The sequence below is a fragment of the Sander lucioperca genome, chromosome 2 (assembly GCF_008315115.2).
Source record: "Sander lucioperca isolate FBNREF2018 chromosome 2, SLUC_FBN_1.2, whole genome shotgun sequence".
In the NCBI taxonomy this organism is placed as follows: Eukaryota; Metazoa; Chordata; class Actinopteri; order Perciformes; family Percidae; genus Sander; species Sander lucioperca.
Window position 1 is genome coordinate 35,911,610 of NC_050174.1, and position 19,462 is coordinate 35,931,071.

The window sequence follows — 19,462 nt, forward strand, 5'->3', positions numbered from 1 at the left end:
ATTGCATATGTATGTGTTGGCAAAGAAAATCATGCTACAACTGACTACAATTTGATTAAACATCTATTAGATTCTCTCTCAAGACCATTTGTTTTAGGAGTGACGTTTATTGGCAACAAATAAGTACAGATGAAGACATATCTTCACTTACTGCAGACATAAAAACTTATGTTCAATGATACATCTGAAGAAGTTTATGTGTGTGTCTATCACAATGCATTTAGTAACCCAAACATGATGCTATATCTAAAAGTACAAATAACATTAAAAATACCACTATAAAAAGGGAGCTGGAGCCAGCTGGTTAGCTTAGCATAAAGACTGGAAACAGCTAGCCTTGCTTTGTGCTTAGGTAAGAAATTCACCAGCAAACTACCTTTTGACACTTTTGGTCTCAGTAATAATGGAGCAACATCAAATTTATTCCATCTTCAGTTTTCTGGTTTTACTTTAGTGTTTCTAATATTTTAGAAGAAGGCTAAAGCTGTCTACACATGATCCGCGGCAAAACCGCGAGATGGGGCACAGAGCAAAGCGGCAAAGCCCATGGTTGCGCCTTGAAATGCCAGCGGCAACTAGGTTAAAGTTGAAATAATTTGAACTTTGAGCGCAGCGCACACGGCAATTCATAGTTTAACCTTTGTTCTTTAAGGCCGCTGTAATCAATATTTGGCGCGTCACCTTAGGAATTCCGAGCGGTGCGCGACGCTCGGAATTCCTAAGGTGACGCGCCAAAAATTCCTATATGCAGGAAAAACGCTGAAATATATACAAATATTGATTACAGCGGCCTTAAAGAACAAAGGTTAAACTATGAATCAACACAAAAACCATTAGAATATTCAGGGCGACAATCTTCATGAAAGTTGCAAAACTGCCAACAGATATGTAAATTCTTACTCCTAGTATTCCCGTGTTTATCTTCTCATTAGGTAGAAGTTAAACACAAGGTGGGAATAAACGCAGAACAATCACAGCTGCAGTTGTACAGCTGATCAGACCAAAGAAGGAACTGCTCGGTGACAAGAGAGTTAGCACCGCAGCAGAGAGACGGCTGGATATCTGAAGGGAATCGCATGAAAGGCATTTGTCCGATTGTTCTTCTTCAGTGCACCGGCTTGAGCAACAGCAAGATAGTGATCTATTATTTTCTTCCACTGCTTTGAGTCAAAGGGAGGGCACTTGTTTCCTGTTCCCTACAGTCTCTACAGCCTTGTGCCTGTATTACAAATAAACCTTAGGGAAGATAATGAGCTATAATTCCAATCTAACAGCTAAATTGTGATCAAAATAGTCCAATATTTTTTTTTTTTTTTATGTTTACTGCAAAAGCCGGCGCTCAGATAAATTACATAAAATGTTGTTGAGCCTTGGGAGTGTGTGTTTGAAATAGCCCAGCATCATTTGACAATCGGAACAGAAGCCAGCAGTGGAAAAGTCTGTCATATTGTTGACACAAGTCAGGTGACAGATACAGTTAATGGGTTAACAAGCTTAGTGGAGCTGCTACATCCAACACAGCATCAGTGACATTAAAGAATAAAGAGCTGATGGTCATCACATACTTTTAAACTTACAAGTAAACAATGTGTGTACGTGTCTCAAAGATCATTTGGCAGTTTTTACACATTTTACACCCTCTAATGTAGGATTAGTTCTTTGCCTATATAGTATATACGTGTGTCTATAAGTGTGTGATTGTTTGCATGTGTGTGAGGCTATTAGGGTGCTGATCCCTGTATGGCTTCGGCACACAGGCACACTTTTCAACTCCTCCCCTCTGCCTTCAGCCAGGGTGTGATTAGAGCCAATACAATCTTGGGCAACCTGCACCGAGAGAGAGAGAGAGAGAGAGAGAGAGAGAGAGAGAGAGAGAGAGAGAGAGAGAGCAAAAGAAAGAGTGGGCAGCCACTCTGGTGCACTCTGGTGGATCTTGCATCGGCGTCACTGTTGCTTGATCTCCAACAGTCCACACTGAAACTACTACTCTGATCCCAGTGGACGTTTTTTTTAAATGGACACGGGCGTATTTTCTTCTGAAAAACATTTTTTCCACACTTCATGTTAATGTTCCCGGATTCATGAAAGTGCTGCAACTCTGTGAGCTAATATTGTCTCAGCATTGTCGACAGTTTGGTTGTGGATACATCTTTTTTTTTTTTTTGGAGAACATGCTGTCGTTGCCTACACCAGAAGAACTTCCACTGACAATCACGTCTCGGCCATCACGTCTGGAAACATGGAAACTGCCTTTTGAGCACTGCCAAACAAGACTGCCATGCTGTGAAATGTAAGCAAGTAACGGCAACGTAAAGAAAAACTTTTATTTTCGTGAGCAGATTTATGATACTTGGAAGAAGTGCAGATACTTCCGTTTTGTTAACTTTGACCTGAAAAACACAAACTTGGCTTATGATAATGGACGTCAACCTGAGCACTTCAGCGTCCTATGTGATCAACAGAACCGAACCGTACCACCCAGCGGCGGGACCCTGGAGCCTCATCGTCCTGGTCATCATCATACTGACTATAGTGGTGGGAAACCTGCTAGTCATCATCGCCGTGGCTCGCACTTCACAGCTACAGACGACGACAAACATTTTCATCATGTCCCTGGCGTGCGCCGACCTCATCATGGGGGTCCTAGTGGTGCCTCTTGGGGCCACCATTGTTGTGACGGGCAACTGGCAGCTCAGTAACACCTTCTGCGAGTTCTGGACGTCTGTGGATGTCCTGTGTGTGACAGCAAGCATCGAGACGCTCTGCGTCATAGCAGTGGATCGGTACATAGCCATTACGAGGCCGCTCCGACACAAGGTTCTTCTCAACAAGTGGCGCGCCAGGGTGATAGTTTGTTTAGTATGGGTTTTGTCCGCTTTAATTTCCTTTGTACCAATTATGAACGGGCTTTGGCACGACAAGCACGACGAAGAAGCGCAAAAGTGCTACAATGACCCGACATGCTGTGACTTTGTGACCGACAGGGCCTTCGCTATTATCTCTTCCATAGTGTCCTTTTACATTCCACTGCTCATAATGATATTTGTGTATGCCAAAGTCTTTCTAATAGCCACACGGCAGGTCCAGCTCATAGATAAGAATCGCATGCGTTTCCAGAACGATTGTCCAACGGCGCAGGTGCAAGTCGTCCACCACATCAACAATGACCTGCAAATGGCGTGCGCAGGCTCCAGCGGCTGCAGCGCGGCACGGAGAAAGAGTGCCAAGCGGAGGCCGTCGCGGCTGATGCTCGTCAAAGAGCATAAGGCCCTCAAAACTTTGGGGATCATCATGGGGACCTTCACCGTATGCTGGCTGCCGTTTTTCGTCGCCAACATCATCAACGCATTTGAAAGAGACATTCCCTCCGAGAGGATCTTCCGACTATTAAACTGGCTGGGTTACATCAACTCCGGCCTCAATCCTATCATCTACTGCAGGAGTCCAGAGTTTCGAACCGCGTTCAAGAACCTGCTGGGCTGTCCGTGGCTGTCAACCATGTGGGTCAATACTTTCTACAAAGAGCTGCGGACTCGCTGCTCCTGCTTTCTGTGGCAGGCTGAGTCAGGCACGGCCGGCTCTTACCAAAAGTCTCCGACCTGTAAGACTGAGGGCAGCGGGAGTCTGGCCAGTACTCTTGGAAGCAGCAAAAGTGACGGCAGCATACAGTTCAGTGACTTAACTGAGCCAGAATCCAAATTGTAAGTCCCCTTATCTTTATTTTACCTACACAGTCAAATGGGTTTTAAATATGATGAATGCTTTAAAATTGTCCCTTTAAAAGTGTCACTGTCTAAAAAACACAAACAATGAAACCCCCCTTTAAAGAAATTGAAGTTTGAAGAATTTTGACAGCTAATATACACCTGGACATCATGAACAACCACAATACAACATTAACGTGCACTAAAGGAAATTCACACTCTGTGAGTGTTTTTACTTTTTTCGATTTTCTTTTTTAATAAGATAATTAAATAACATACATTTTATAATACTGTAGATGATACAGCATTATGCAATCTCAGTGCATCTTATTTGAGTGTAACTCACAGACTTTTGTTCAAATCTCTATGAGATCACAGAGAGGTATAACAGGGAGTGTGTGACTGACCGTGGCCACTGGTTTGGAATCTTGTTCTTATGAATAGTGCTGTATTACATCGGTGGTCTATCATGTGAGATGGGAGCAGAGCATTCAAGCAGAACTGTGAAGACTTATAGCGTAGAATCGATATACTATATATAAAACTGAATCAAGCTCACATGCGTATTTTTGTCACAATGACAATGACAAAAACACACATGAGCTCGATTCAGTTTAATATATAGTTATAGTAGTTAGAGTTTAATAATAATAGCTGCCAACTAAATAATCAAAAACGAAAAATATAGAAAATAATAATTAGTCATGTATGACTGTGCAACAAGTAAAGAGCCATTTTCATTTTCAGGGAAATCTAGTTTCAAACATATCTCAAACAAGTTTGAAGTTAGTTTGTTTCTTCTTTTAAATAGATAGATATTTGCCTTTTACCAAATTATAATCCATTATTGGTTTGTAAAGGTTTAACTCTATAAATCTACACGTTCTTGGTATTGTGCATTCTGAATATAATTCTGAATATATATATATATATCTTTAAAATATCAAAAACAGTCAAAAGACTGTAGATAACATTTTTGAAAGTTTGGGTTTCATAGAAAACTGTACTTTTACGGCCCACTGTTCATTTCCTAAAAGTAGAAATCCATATTTGGACTTGTTCTAATACATCTGTGTGCTGCTCTTCGGATATAAAATAGATTGGGCAGAACAGTGCAGAACAATAAATAATTTCTGAAACATTGGCTGCTGTTGGGCTGTTAAAACTTTCCAAAACTAAAAGTGAAACTCAATATTTGGATTTTTATGCATGATTCAATAAACGTTTGAGGACTGTTCCTGTATCGGTTACTGCACTGTTACCTTTAATCAATCTTTGGATCCAGCTGATGTTAGTGTAATACAAATATCACTGGTATCTTTTAGCACACTACTTAACAGTAGTTAACAATATAATGAATTAGTTTGGATTTTATAGAAACCTTCATAATGTAAATATAGTTTATCTTTTATCTAAAAACAGTGACCCAAAGATGACTATAAAGTGGTTTTGTAAAACCACCGAGCCATGTGACGTTTGAGGACATTTCTAAATATTAGTGTGTCTCTGTGCACGTCAGTGGGCCTCAGTGTGCCCTGCCCAACACACCCTGCGGTAGATAAATCGTTATCACTTACACACAAGACTTCCCCCATTACTGGAGAGGCTGTTTACAAGACTGACAGCCAATCAGAATGCCCTTGTGGTGGAATACAGCACTGCAAGTCAACAGAGGGCCTGTCACAGAACACAGGAAGATACGTAGTAATCATTAGGAGGAAAATAAATAAATAAAGTGTTCCTGGCTATCTAAGATGTAAGAATTGTTCAATTTACATATAATCATGGGCGTACATGTCATCTAACAGTTGAGGGGGAACAATGAACATAACATTTTAAAAGCATTTTTATTGTTTTAGAAAAGGTACAGTATACAGTGCAACTTTACATTGTCAATTATAACAAGACATCTTTCTATTAACCCCATCCCACCCACAACAAACCCTTGTGCTGAGGAAAGGAGGACAGATAAAGAAACCAATAAAAAAGAAAGAAAAAAAATAAAAGAAAAAAAGAATTAAAATAAATAAAAATGAAAATAAAACACCTTTCTTCTATTACTCATGATGGCAAATAGTGTAATCATTGTGCTTTACAATTCTTAGCAGTTATTAAGAGGGAAGTGTAGTAAGTCTTTCAAAGTAAGCCAGTAAAGGGTCCCAATTTTTGTAGAATTTTCTGGTTGAACCTCTAAGAAAGTACTTGATTTTTTCTATTTTTAGAAACATCATAATATCAGAAAGACGTGGAGAATTTTGATGGTGTAGACGATTTCCATTCCATAAGTATATTCTCCGTCGTGCTATTAAGGTTGCAAAAGCAACAACACTTTCCATATTATTGGGCATTACATCACATCAAGGGACAGGCATGTAGTTTATTGACATGCTATTATTTTGAAAAAAGTCAAATATCTTATTATTGCATGTCTCATGTAGTTTTCTCACTTACAGTTTTGTCGACATAAAGCCCAAAAAAAGTAACTTAGCCATCATAGAGTTTGGCAAACCAAGCAAAACAATGATAACATTTTTAAAAGCAGGCTACCTCACAGCTGACTAACAGCCTGAATATGAAAACGTTCTGCTTCCGGGAGAATTTCTGAGTCTCAAAGTCGGCAAATCTGCCAAATTCTGTTTTGAGTGTCAGGTAATTACAGTTTGAAAACAGTTTCCCGTCTTTTTGGTTTGGCGCAAAACTAGACGGGCCAAAATTTATTGTGAACCTAAATTGATTTACGGGCCGGATCAAAATCTGCGAGGGGCCGGGTTTGGCCCACGGGCCTTGAGTTTGACACATGTGACTTAAGGGGACTGGCGTTTCCAAACCACAATCTTTTTTTCTAATCCTAACTAGTCTTTTTGGGGTCTAAACTTAACTGTCGTCGCCGCAGGACAGTTACCTTTTGTCGGCTAAACTTAACTGCATCATCCGCTGAAGAAAAACGGTAACCTCATGGTGCTCTGTACCCGGCTCACAGTCACCTTTTGTCGGCAAAACTCAACGTCAACGGCCGCTGAAGGTGACGTAAAGGGGGAAAGCAGGCAGTGGACCAAACCACTGGAGGACTCTGACTGCGTTCGTATTGTTTTCCTACTTACATAATTATTTTAAGTATATATCATTATATTATTTATAATATATAGCTTGGTTTTAATTATATTTTTAGGGGGGTGGGACAACTCTCAGATGGGGTAGGTCCTGACCCCCTGACCCCCCCAACCCCACAGTGATTTCCACCTATGCATATAATTTTAAATATTTGCTGTATTATTGAATTTTGTGCTCAGAATTGGAATTTGGCAAACTTTTTTCCCCTAAAACGTTAATACAATATTAATAAATAAATCACTTATTGTGGTCAACAAATTCAAAGATTCAACAAGTTGGTTGCAACATTAATTCTAGATATTATTACAGCAGGCCAGTTTTAAAAGACAAAGAATGTACTTTACTTGATTGATTGACGTAATGTAACAACTTATCATAACTAATGTGTAATCACCATGTTTGGTTGATGTCTGCAACATGCGTGATAATTAAAGGTTTTAAGTGCTGTTTCTTGTCACAAAATGGAAATTGTAGCTTGTGTAATTTCTATTAACATATGCACAGTGACTGAGTTTGAAAGTGTTTCCAATTAAGATTCAAATCCATCCATTTCATTTGAGTAATGCACATAGAAATGTAAAAACAAGTAGTTCAATTTGAGAACATAAAATCAAAAAGCGTCCCAGCTCTTACACTGCAACCCTGTCTTGCCATATAAATTCCCATGAGCAGCCCAGTTCTACGACGAGATATGTTTCATTTCAAATATTTACTCTGCTCTACATATATCATTCTTCTCTTCTCTTTACATGACATCTTCTCTGTGGAATTTCACAGTCATAATCAATGGGGCTATAAAATGGGAGACATTTAGGAGCATATAAAAGTCTTCCTTAAAAGGAGCCTGGTGGTGTGATCCGTAGTAAATCAGCCCACGGGGAAGGCTCAGCGGGCTTACCCTGCACTTTGAACAGGATTACAAACGTAAGTGAGACCAGCCGCTGCAGAATGACTCTGGCGTTGGCGGGGGCCGTCGCTCGGGGACGAGTTTATTGAAGGAATATGACAAATGGTTCAGTCTGGAGTGCTGAAGTGGTTAGTCACTGAGTGCCAATAATGCCATGCTTGGCTATAGCTGTAAAAATTCCAAATGTTGCTTGTACAATTAATTGTCTCAGAAATAATTGCGATTAACTGTATAATTGTCTATCAAATCAAATTTAAAAAATATTTATTCATTACTTTTTCAGACAAATTAAAGTTTTGAATGAATCCCAGGACACATCTTTTGGTTATTTGTAACATTTTGCCCAACGAGGCATTTTTGAAGTGACAAAAAATAGTCATCACTATTAGCAAAACAACGTGGCAAATTAGTCATCACTGCTTCTTTTTACTTACTTTTTTTATAACTGTATCCCCCTTGCATTTTTTGATGCTATGAACGTGTATAGGGACAAGTGCCAATAAAAAAATTTTGTCCTCCGAAAAAAAAGGTGGGGGTGGTTGTATGTTAGGTCCATATGTGTTTGTGTTGTTTGTGAATGTGAACATGAACTGCTACCTCCTCTGTCAGCTCTAGCCACTGAAAAGAAATAAGTGGAGAAATCAGGCCAATTACAAAAGCTGGTCAGTCTGACGTTGTGTTGCCTGAGCTCATTACTATTCAGGAGCTTGCCCAGTTGCGCTGGGTAAAGGATGCTGATAGCCAGGCTCTCATTGGCTGGCTGTTAGCCAATCAGAGTCAAGCAGCTTAGCATGTTGAATATTAATGATAACTGGCACAAATCAAGCTGAGTCTTCATGCAGGCTTTCTATATCATGCTAGAATGGCTTGAAACAAGGTAACCAAGGCATATTTCCACAAAAAATGTTACAGAGTCCATGGTAGAAATTCAGACATTACCACAAAGTAATGAAATACGTGTGGCAGGGCACCTTTAATAAGCGGGTTTGTCGAGCAGATTTCGGGCCAGAAACACAAGCAAGTTTGATTTCTCTGGTTTGAGTCTGGGGATAGAGCTATTATCGTCCCTGGCTGATTATTGTGTCGTTTTTTGGCAGTTTGTAGATTATCTGTATCGACATTTGTTTGCTTGATAACTGATAAAGTTATGAATTAAAAAGTGATCTACTTTGGCTCCGCTACAGCTCTGTGTCTGTCCCTCTGCTTCGGTTTCCCTCACCACTGAGTCTGACTTAATGTCCCGCCCACAACACTATCTGACTTTTACTGGGTTTTATGTTGAAAGTTTGTAGTTTATTAAATAATTGCTTAAAGCATTTAAACAAAGTTTTGTGTTGAAGTTTGTAACATTCCAAAAATCTTAATTTTGACTTAGATTTTTATTTTCACTGTAAATGCATATCGGCTCCAAATATTTTGGTTATCGGTTTCATTAACTACTAAAAATCGATAACGATATCGGCCTTGAAAAACCAGTATCGATCGATCCCTTCTTGAGTCAACCACAGCCCAGGATGTTTGGAGTTGCTGTGACAACAAGTGACAGCTAGCTAGGATAGCTTTAGCTCAACAGTCTGACCAATTATCACTTATACAATTACAATTTGGCATATCTAAACAAAATCAACAATTACCATCAACAGTCATACCCCTTAGGTCCTAGGCTAATGTTAGCATTTAATAGAGCTCAATAGTGTGATTCCAGAAGTAAAAATCCCATTGATTTTCTCATTAAGGATTTAGATTATCAGCCATAATGTCCAAAACATCCGAGGTAGACTGACCACGAGCAACAAGGTTGTGAAAAGTTCCTGCTCCTGTAGAAGCTACAAGTCCATATAAAATCAACCTTGTTTTAAGAAAAACATGTTTTATTCACGATCTTATGGAGAAATACTATGCTATCCGCAATCCTAAGTGTAACAGCAACGTCTCCGATTGGTCTAACTCCCTGTTACCATGGAAATGTTTACCGTACCCGCGAAACCGCTAACGGCTAGCGAGCTTCTACCAGTGAAGCCTACGTCTGATGCTGCATTCCAGGCAACCCGTAACCCGTGTTTTCACAACCTTCTACCTGTGAAAGTGCCCTGGAACGGCAGTCAAACCCGTAACTTACTACCCGTGAACTTGTACCAGATCGTTGTACTCCCAGTTACAGTTTTTGACGTCACACATAAACAACAATGGCGACCCCTGTTGATGCTGTACAGACGCTGGTGATTAACGGTGAGAAATAGAAATAAATAGACGTAAATAGGCAACGTAAAGTAATTCCGCACATTGTAATCAAAACAATACACATATGATTGTGTACTACTACAGGTTATGTTGATTAAATGAAGCCCAAAATATGTCGCCGACTAGAAATCGCTAGTATCAGCTGGCGCTAGCTAACGTCAACGTTAGGTAGCTGCTAGCTAACTTTGTCGTGACTTTGCCTGGAACGCTACCTAAGTCTTGTACCTTTTGCCTTTTTTAGCCGTTTTCAAAATGTTTTTTTGCGCCGCATCAAATGTTTTATGCTCATGATTCCTGTCGTAGCTGGTTGGCTTGGTTCCAGACTTAAAACGCTTTATATAAGCAAGTTTTGGAACGTCAATGGAACAATTGAATGGGGAAAATACTACTTTAAACCAGAGCCGTTTAAAAAGTGGGCAGTCACTGTTTGAGCTCTATCGCGGTTGAACAAAGAAACCACGGTGACGTAAAGAAATTGCGATTAGACAATTTTGTAATAATTGTTACAGGCCTCTGCTTGGCCTCAGCCAGCCCTGTAAAGCATCTTTGTAACTAGCAACACAAAGGAGCAATGGAACAGCATATTTCCTCTAAACCCTGGGACAACTTGCAACAGGAGCTGATGTGATATATCAGCTCCTGATAAGCTGATAAAAAGCGAGGCACATGAACCACAGACATGAATGGTTACTAGGGAAGAGCTGCTGCACTGCTCAGCACAGAACGGCCATTATACTGCTTACTTTGTTTTCATGGAAATACATGCAGGTGTATCACTGACGCCCTTATCAACATCCACAACGGCCTTCAGCATCTGTCACGCATGCACCGTGTGATATGACAATTCACATTTATTCACAGATCCTCTACCCAACAGCATTTCTAATCTTTACCGGATGTTTTTGGTAATCAGAGTTTAAGTGGGGGGAAATGTCCCAAGTTGTGCAGTCCGCATGACTTATTTTCTTCACAGAATTGAATAATTTAGCCGTTTCGGTCCCGATTCCATTCCATTTCCGATTCCATTCCATTTCAATTAGGTTAAGGACATTTCAGTCACAATAACAATTTAGCTTGGATAAAAAAGTGATTCTCAGATAACTTCTGCTGTAAATTGTACAAGAAAGAAGCAACCCTCAAATATATTTTATAATGCACCAGGTTAATGTTTACATTACGAAGTGACCTCCAAAAAGTTAGTTTGAAGTACTTTTTACTTAACATGACAGTCAGACAGTAATCCAAATCAGATCACTCAAACAAAGATCGATTTTAATTAGATAATTGATTATTTGAACCAGGGCCTAGTCTGTTTCTGTCAGTCATACTGCTCTAAAGTAAAAACAGGCAGCTGCTGCATTAGTGTAATGGAGATATTTAAGACAAAATCTCCATGTATTTGATAGGCATCGCTGTGTGTTATGAGCGGAGGGACTTTGTTAGCACAGTTTATCCATGATCGAGAACACTAAAATTAAGCTAACAGAGAGCGGAACATTTTATTTCAAAGAGCCAGCAGCCAACTAGGTTATGACCTAAATTGCAATGTGAATGCGGAGCAGAAATGAAAAGTCTAATAGACTGGTTTAGAGCGTAGACACAGGGACTAACATTCCTTACTGCAGAGTTACAGTACAGGAGCCACACAGAGATGTGGTGAGAGCACAGGACAATATTATTATCAACTCTTACTCTACCAAATTTTTTCTTTAAGCTTTTTTAGTGTTGTTTATTTTATCTACTCTAGCTTTTTCAACATTTTAGACACAGATATGGAAATAATAACAGTCCAAAATCAAGCAAAACTACCACAAAGGGACATAAACCGAGTACAAAGAGACGGAAAAACCCACAAAGAGACACAAAATGTATGGGGAAATTGCATTTTTTTTTTTTTATTGAAAAACGTAAAAAAATTGAGGAAGGACCCCTAGACCCCCCGCAAAATACATGCACCTAAGTGTTCCACAAAGCCAGGGAAAACACTGAATATGGAATATGAATATGGCTATTAGTTTAATAGATGACAACTAATGTACCCTAACCCTAATCTTTGCAGCTCTAGTTGGTAGTTCTCAAAATAATTATCTCATGATATAAAAACAGATAAATATGGTACATTTTTGGATATATGTTCTTATTCTCAGCTTGTGAACTTTCAACGCTCAATGGCGTTTTAAGCCCAAAACGTCTCCTTCCAGGCAGCGCTGCGACCGTTGACTTCAAGGCACCTAACCCTAACCCCTAACTCCTAACCCTAACCATAACCATAATCACTGCCTAATCCTAGTGCCTTCCAGGCAGCGTTGCCTGGAAGGAGACGTTGGGGGCTTAAAACACCGATAAACATTTTCAACTGTGGTGAGCTAAAAAAGGCACAAATAAGCAGACATTATCATTTGGCAGAGGTTTAGGGGTCCTTCCATAAGAAAATGTTGCGTTTTTTCAACGCAATACTAAGCAATTTCACATCATATTATTACCATATCTGTTACTAAAACGTTAGAAAAGCTAGAGCTTAAGAGTAATAATTAATAACACTCAAAAAGCTTAAAGACAAAACTTGCTAAAAAAGTCCACGGGGTGCCATGTACAACCATTAGATCTGAGAAAAGTCTTTTAGTTTTCCTTTAGTTTATATCCACGAAGTTAAACTTCCGGGATTGCTCTGTTGCCACCAGAAATTCTGCCGCATGTCACGCTTTTTGTCCGGATGTCCGTTACCTTCCTCTTTCTTTGTGTTGGCGTTCTAACCTCCGGTGGATTTCTGAGGACTATGGTTAACTGCTCCTCAGATCTCTGCAGGGTAAATCCAGACAGCTAGCTAGACTATCTGTCCAATCTGAGTATTCTGTTGCACGACTAAAACAACCTTTGAACGTACACATGTTCCACCAAAACAAGTTCCTTCCAGAGGCTATTATGCAGAGGCACCGTGGCTTCGTCCGGCGCTTAGCGCTGCCCAAGACATTTGTGATTGGTTTAAAGAAATGCCAATAAACCAGAGCATGTTTTTCTCCCATCCTGGAATGCTGTGTGGACTAGCCAGACCCTCCTCCACAGCGCTGTCGAGGAAGGTCTGGCAACGCAAGACTAGTTTTCCTTAGTTTAGTTTTTCATTCGGCGTAGGGGATGTCCAAAGCGACGTCTTGGGTGCAGTGCCTATTATTATTAAAAGGTAGCGCAAACCCTGCAGTAAATATGGAAGACATTTTAAAGCAACACTAAAGAACTTTTCCCGCTCCGGTCCCCCTACAGGTTGGAAGCGGAATTGTCCATTACATTACATTGTCCAGCTCATTCGAACTACAGATCCGCTACCCGATCTGGCAAACATGCATAATGTAATGTAATGGGACAATTCCACTTCCAACCTATAGGGGGACCAAAGCGGGAAAAGTTCTTTAGTGTTGCTTTAAGGTATTTGATTCACTGTGCAGGGTAAGTTTGCAGGGTAAGTTAAACAGCAATGTGGAGGACTGGTGAAAGACATTTGCTGCAGAGCTTGTGACTGACAAGCTTTGTACTACACTGAGCTGCTAATGTGTTGCAGGTTAAAGCTCCGTGTGATTTTAAAGTGGCCCGAATGCTGCTGTAATAAGTTAAGACACTGCAGTGAGCATTAACATAGGAGCACATTAGAGCAACCTGATGTTTTGGCAGCGTTTTAAGAGGGGCAGGCGAGCACTAATGCTTTTTGCCCTGTGCTGTGAACCCTGTAAATCTGGGCTTTTCTCTGGAGTATACTAATGGTGCCTCCGACCCAACCTCACCACACCAACTTCCATTATGTGCATTTAGTTAGCTTAGAGCGAGATCAGGCCTAAGAGAGCATGAAACAAGCAGCAGGATGAAGCAAAACATGGTGGTGACCTGCGGGAAACCTCTAACACTCCCTTTTTAAAGCCTGGCTGATATCAGAAACAATCGCACCGCAGCGCGGCCTTTAAATGGTGGCCTCCGGGAGTTCAGCAAACACTTGAGAACAGTATAACGTCTAATTCGTTTCGGTTTGGACGGATAAAAAAAAACCCAATAAACTCTAACTGGATCTTATTTATGTTGTATCCCTACAGCAACTTCAGTATCAAGACTGTGTATTACAGCAGCATACTTCAAGATATCAATACTCTAATGCTAGAGATTTTTAACCATGTAATGAATGATTTTCACCATTTAAATCCATTTAAACTGATCGTCTAATACAGGGGTCTTCAACCTTTTTTTAAGCAAATGACCCCTTAACTAAGAGAGAGATGGATCAGTGACACCCTTCTACATATATTGTATGAAATGAAGTTGCATAATAAACTGGGCCTACAATAACATGTAGGGTGGCCTAACGCCTTTATACATACCCTTTTAGTACATAGAATAGCAAGCTTCGGCTTCATCCCGCTCATTTTCGGACAGATTGAACATATTATTTGTAACACTTAATATATATTGTTTTTCCTTTTGGTGTGGTGCTATGCACTCGTTGTGTTTTTACATTTTATTTCATTGTTATTTTATGTTCGAAATCAAAATACGATTAAGAATACTAAGATATTAAAATAATAATTGTTCGATGATTTTATAAATCATGTTTTATTGTTGTGGAATTAAAGGGGCATGGTGAATCCTTAGGATTAACTGTATGTGTGGACTGCTACCTTAGTGACCACAGAACTTTTCTTTTCAATGGAATTCCATTGCTAGGCAACAGCCTGGCCCCTTGTTAACTTCCTGTCAGCTGATGTCATTCACATACACTGCAACAGGAAGTCAACTTGGGGCCCATTTAGAATGTTTGTTTACAACTGTGAAATGGTCAAGCCTATCATAAGTGGGGTTTTCTTCACAAATAGGCAGATTTTTATTTGCTAATAATATTGGATTCATGATAAGACATTTTAGTTGTTGAAAAAATAGTTAATTTTTTTTTTTTTGCAGTATCTCTGAGGACCCCCTAAGGGGTCCCGGACCCCCTGTTGAAGATATCTGGTCTAATACGTTGATTCAATATGACTCCTTATACAAACCTTATAAAAAAGCTTGCACTTTGAAATAAATTAAAACAATTTGATCTAAAATCTACCCAATGATACATGGAACTGTATAAGAATTTGCCCTGTTCTCGTTGCTGTCGTCAGTGTGACGAGTTAACACTTCTGGATTTTGTGCTGACTGGTTGGTTAAATATCTGGGAAGCTGTCTGGTTGTTGCAGCTAGCTGCTCTTAATTTACTTATATGTGATTCGGGCTATGGAGGCTACTTATTGAAAATGGGATTGAGATTAATTGTAAGGTTGCTAAAATATTCACAACATTGGTAATTGAATACATTTGTTTAACATCTGGCCCTACTTTATATACCTTTTGATAAGTAAAATCATCTGCAGCACAATTTTGTCCCTGGTTCTACACTGAGTAGTATGTTCGGTACTGTACACTTACAGTAGCTAAAACTCATGCATTTTAATGACACAATGACTTTATATCACGTCGGAGGCTGTCCCTAAGATTTATTCAAAGTTTAAAAATCATGTTAACTTAATGCTTTCTAACTGCATTCCCCTTTGACAAGCAGATTTAAAAGAGAGAAAATACACATGTCACAGATGATGGATGGGTTCTCCTTAACAATGATGAGCTTAGCTCTTTTAACCTGAACAGAGACTGTTGAACACGTGCCAGTGATGTCTGTGGTTTGGAATTTAAAATAATCCTACATGAATGTGAGAATGTGAGATTGAACAGAATGTGTAACATGGTGTTTTTACTGGACTCTTTTTCCATTAAATCATCCAAATGCATCAGCTTAAAATCACTGAGATAGACTAAACGTTCTACATATTGTAAAAATAATTAAGTAACATAACTGGAAATTCTGATGAAGCCACATTGTAAGTTGTTCCCTGCATATCTTCCCACCGTATACATTCACATTTCTGTGAAGCTTAGTTCTAGGTAGTTTATGACTTCCTGTGGAGACATGTGGAGGTGATAGCATCAGAATTCCTGTCTTTTTGAGGGTAAAAAAAGTTTTCAGAGTCCTTTTATGCTTTGTGAAACACAGTTTCACAAAGCATAAAAGGAAGAGTGCAATTGTGCATTGTGATAACTTTCTGTAATTAGAAAAAAGAAGAAAATTTGAAAAAAAGAAGAAAAAAAGAAGTAAAGGTAAAGTAACCTGTAAGACAGCAAACCGTTATTGTTGTTGTCTTGCAGGTTTCTTATCTGATAGTAACTAGAATGGTGTGCAGGGTGTGAGCAGCACACGCCAAGTCATACAGTAACACACAAAAACAGCACGTTTTCCTGTAGTGTCACATCGCACAGGGCTGCACACCAAGTCAAATATATAATCATGTTTTTAATAACCTCATTATCAAGTGCTTTTCAGTTAAACAAAACCAATGAAGATTAGAAAAATAGAAAATGTATTAAGAATTTAATGGAGAAATAGGATGAAAAAAGCAAATGCAAGATTGACAGATGAATCTTGTCATTGTGGGCAACTTCTGGCATCTACAGTATCTCTAAACTATATATATATATATATATATATATATATATACAGTATATATACATGTGTATATCTGTCTATCTATAGATAGATAGACGCGTGTCCTGGGTGAAAGTCTTGTGTTTTCCCCCTTAAAGTCTTCCAGGACACAAACTTGGCTCGCCCACTTGAAAGCCCAGTGTTTTAGGACCCATTCGTTCACCTCAAACTCCTCCCTACGCGGATCTTCGCTCTCTTATACAGCAGCAGCCATTGTGGTGCATACAGCAATAAATGTGGAATACATACAAATTACGGTGCTTTACGTTTCGTAGCTACTGTATATGTAGGAATGGTCCATGAGAACAGCCTGATATTTACATGTGATATTCACTTGTTTTTTGTCCATCTATTTCCAGCTTCACATTGCAGGAAAAGGACGGATGAACTGTGATGATGAACCAGCCGTTAGTGTGATCCCTGCAAAGGCTGAGACCAAACAGCAGGGAGGACAGGCTGAAGAAGAGCACAGCCGGCAGCTCTGATAAACCTGGCTGAATGTAGCTAACCCCAAAAAAATTACTGGATCCACTGAAGAGAAACAGCTGATTTGGTCTGGACAGGAACACTGTGACCGTCTCTGTGGGCAGGAGACGGACTGCAGCAGCTCAGCACTTTACAGACATTAGGTGACAACAAAGTATCCTGAACTGCACGTTTGAAATGCATTCCAGTTGACCTTTGGACACAGTGTATGTGGCCTGTGGTTTCAAAAATGACAGCACGGACTAATGTTTTACAGTATATTATCTGGTAAGTTATTTTGATACACTGAATCTGTAGCAAAACACAAAAGTTTGTTTTTTTAACTTATTACATGGTCATGATTCTGGCATGGCTGTCTTCACTGTCATGGCACAAACTTGTCAGCGTAAAATAGGAGCTAAACCAAAGGGCTGTGTGCATTCAAATATTCAACAATACTGGTGTCTGTTTTCAGTCTTGGTCGTTCTGTTTTTGAGCCTAGACTCTGCATCAACACAATAGTTATCATGCTTTAATCTCTTCGTCTATGTTAAGGTATACCATGGCTATGGAAAATGTCCATTTCCGATTGGTTGGCTGTTTACATCTTACATCAGGACAACTCAAACATAATTCCTGTCATCAGTTAACCATTACTATAAATTACTGTGCAAGGTACAGAATTACAAACTGCAGGTGGCCAACATAACACTCCTGCTACAAGCTATCAGTAAACTCCCTACCTTCACAACACAGTCTCACTTCCAGTGCATCAAGTTAGGATTAACTGTCCCGTAACTGTTGTTTTGACCCATCCACCACCCCAACATGCCTCCTTACACAGATTTTCAGTCTTTCAAACTACTCATTATCATTATCGCTTGTCATACTACGTCATCTTACAGCGCCGTGGTCGAACCTTTTAGGGCTGGGTTTAAAAAAAACGATATTCCGATTTTCATTTGAATGATCCAAAATCGCTTCGTAAAATCCAAGAACCGATCTTTGTCTGTATCACATGAAACTAAAAGACCATTGGTACCGACTATGTCATACTAGCGTGGCAGGAAGGGGGGGGGTTACCTAATAACCCTCCAAAGATAGGCTACATTTTGGTGAGGGAAAACATGGCCATTTTCATAGGGGTCCCTCTGTTACCTTTAGGATATCTAAATGAAATGTCACTCAAAACTCACTGAGTGTAGAGTCTGTAGATCGGCACTTTATTGTGTGTTTATGTTAAATAAAAAGTACATTAATGTAACTGCAATTAATGTAATTGTAATGTAATGGAAACAATTGTAGAATCTCTTTCATCCCTAAGCTAAATTAGTATTGTAACTGAAATGTTCCTAACCTAATTGATATCAAAATCAAAAATAAAATTGAATTGGAATAAAGTCGAATCTGGAATAAAATCAATCCCTGACGATAGCCAGCCCTAGTTACCTTTTGCGTCGGTATCTTTCGCTGAGCAGCCACTGACCAAGCGTCAGTATTTGACGAGTTGGGAGTGAGAATGGGTTGACCTTTGGTAAGCGGCCATGGTAGAAGTTCAATAGCACACTCCGAAATGTCCAAATAAAATAATGGACTTAATGGATGAAACATCGCCTTCGCCTCATCCATTATTGTGTTACATCGGGACACCTTGTCTTTCATTATCACCCACATTACATCATCTGTTGCATTGACAAATAAAATATTATGAAACTGTGCAACGTTGGTCATGTGTGCTCTGTGTGCAAACTCACCACTGTGGAAGTAAAGAAAGGCCGTAATATGTTAAAAACATAAAAAACTGAGTGCATTATGTTGAAATTTAAACACCACTGAGATAATAACATTGTTATATTTTACTTTAAAACCCATCCATACCCCTGGGGGGGTCCCGACCCCCACATTGCGAACCACTACTCTATAAACACTGAGCAATGTCATTGATATGAACTACTAAACGATTTAAGGAAAAAAATCTAATTGAGATTTTTCTGCCAGATATTGCGATTACGATTGGATTAGCTAAAGTTCAATACTGTCTGTGTAACAGATAAAACATGTCATGGAACATTATAACATGAGACACCATGAAAACTGCTCTATATATTTATTTCAATTCAATTCAATGCTCTATATCTTTATGCGAGGAACACAGATATGAATTTCCAGCGTGATATCACCAGCGTTCCAAGTGATCTGTAACATTATTCCAGCATTTATCTTAAACAAAAACAGTAAATATAATAATAAAGAGGAATAAATAATATTAAACCAAATGTTACAAACATTCAACTAACTATTGCAGATTCAATTAACCGCGGCCTTCACGATTAGCTGTCGCATTCTTTCAAATCGCGATTTCGATTTGAAAACGATTCATCGTTCAGCCCTAATATGAATTTAAGAGACCATTCTAAATTACTTCATGTTTCTTATTTTGAGTAATCCTCCACCCACCGAAATCACCGTCACCTCTGACTCTGC

The 19,462-nt window shown here is 39.3% G+C and overlaps 1 protein-coding gene across 1 annotated transcript; it reads left to right on the forward strand.

Moving 5' to 3' along the window:
- The first annotated feature begins 1,833 nt into the window (after positions 1-1,833).
- adrb3a (adrenoceptor beta 3a) lies at positions 1,834-18,696 on the forward strand. The gene is made up of 2 exons (XM_031305113.2): positions 1,834-3,701; positions 16,873-18,696. Exons 1-2 carry the CDS (start codon positions 2,413-2,415, stop codon positions 16,898-16,900), a joined length of 1,317 nt encoding a protein of 438 aa, XP_031160973.1. The 5' UTR covers positions 1,834-2,412; the 3' UTR covers positions 16,901-18,696.
- The last annotated feature ends 766 nt before the right edge of the window (positions 18,697-19,462 follow it).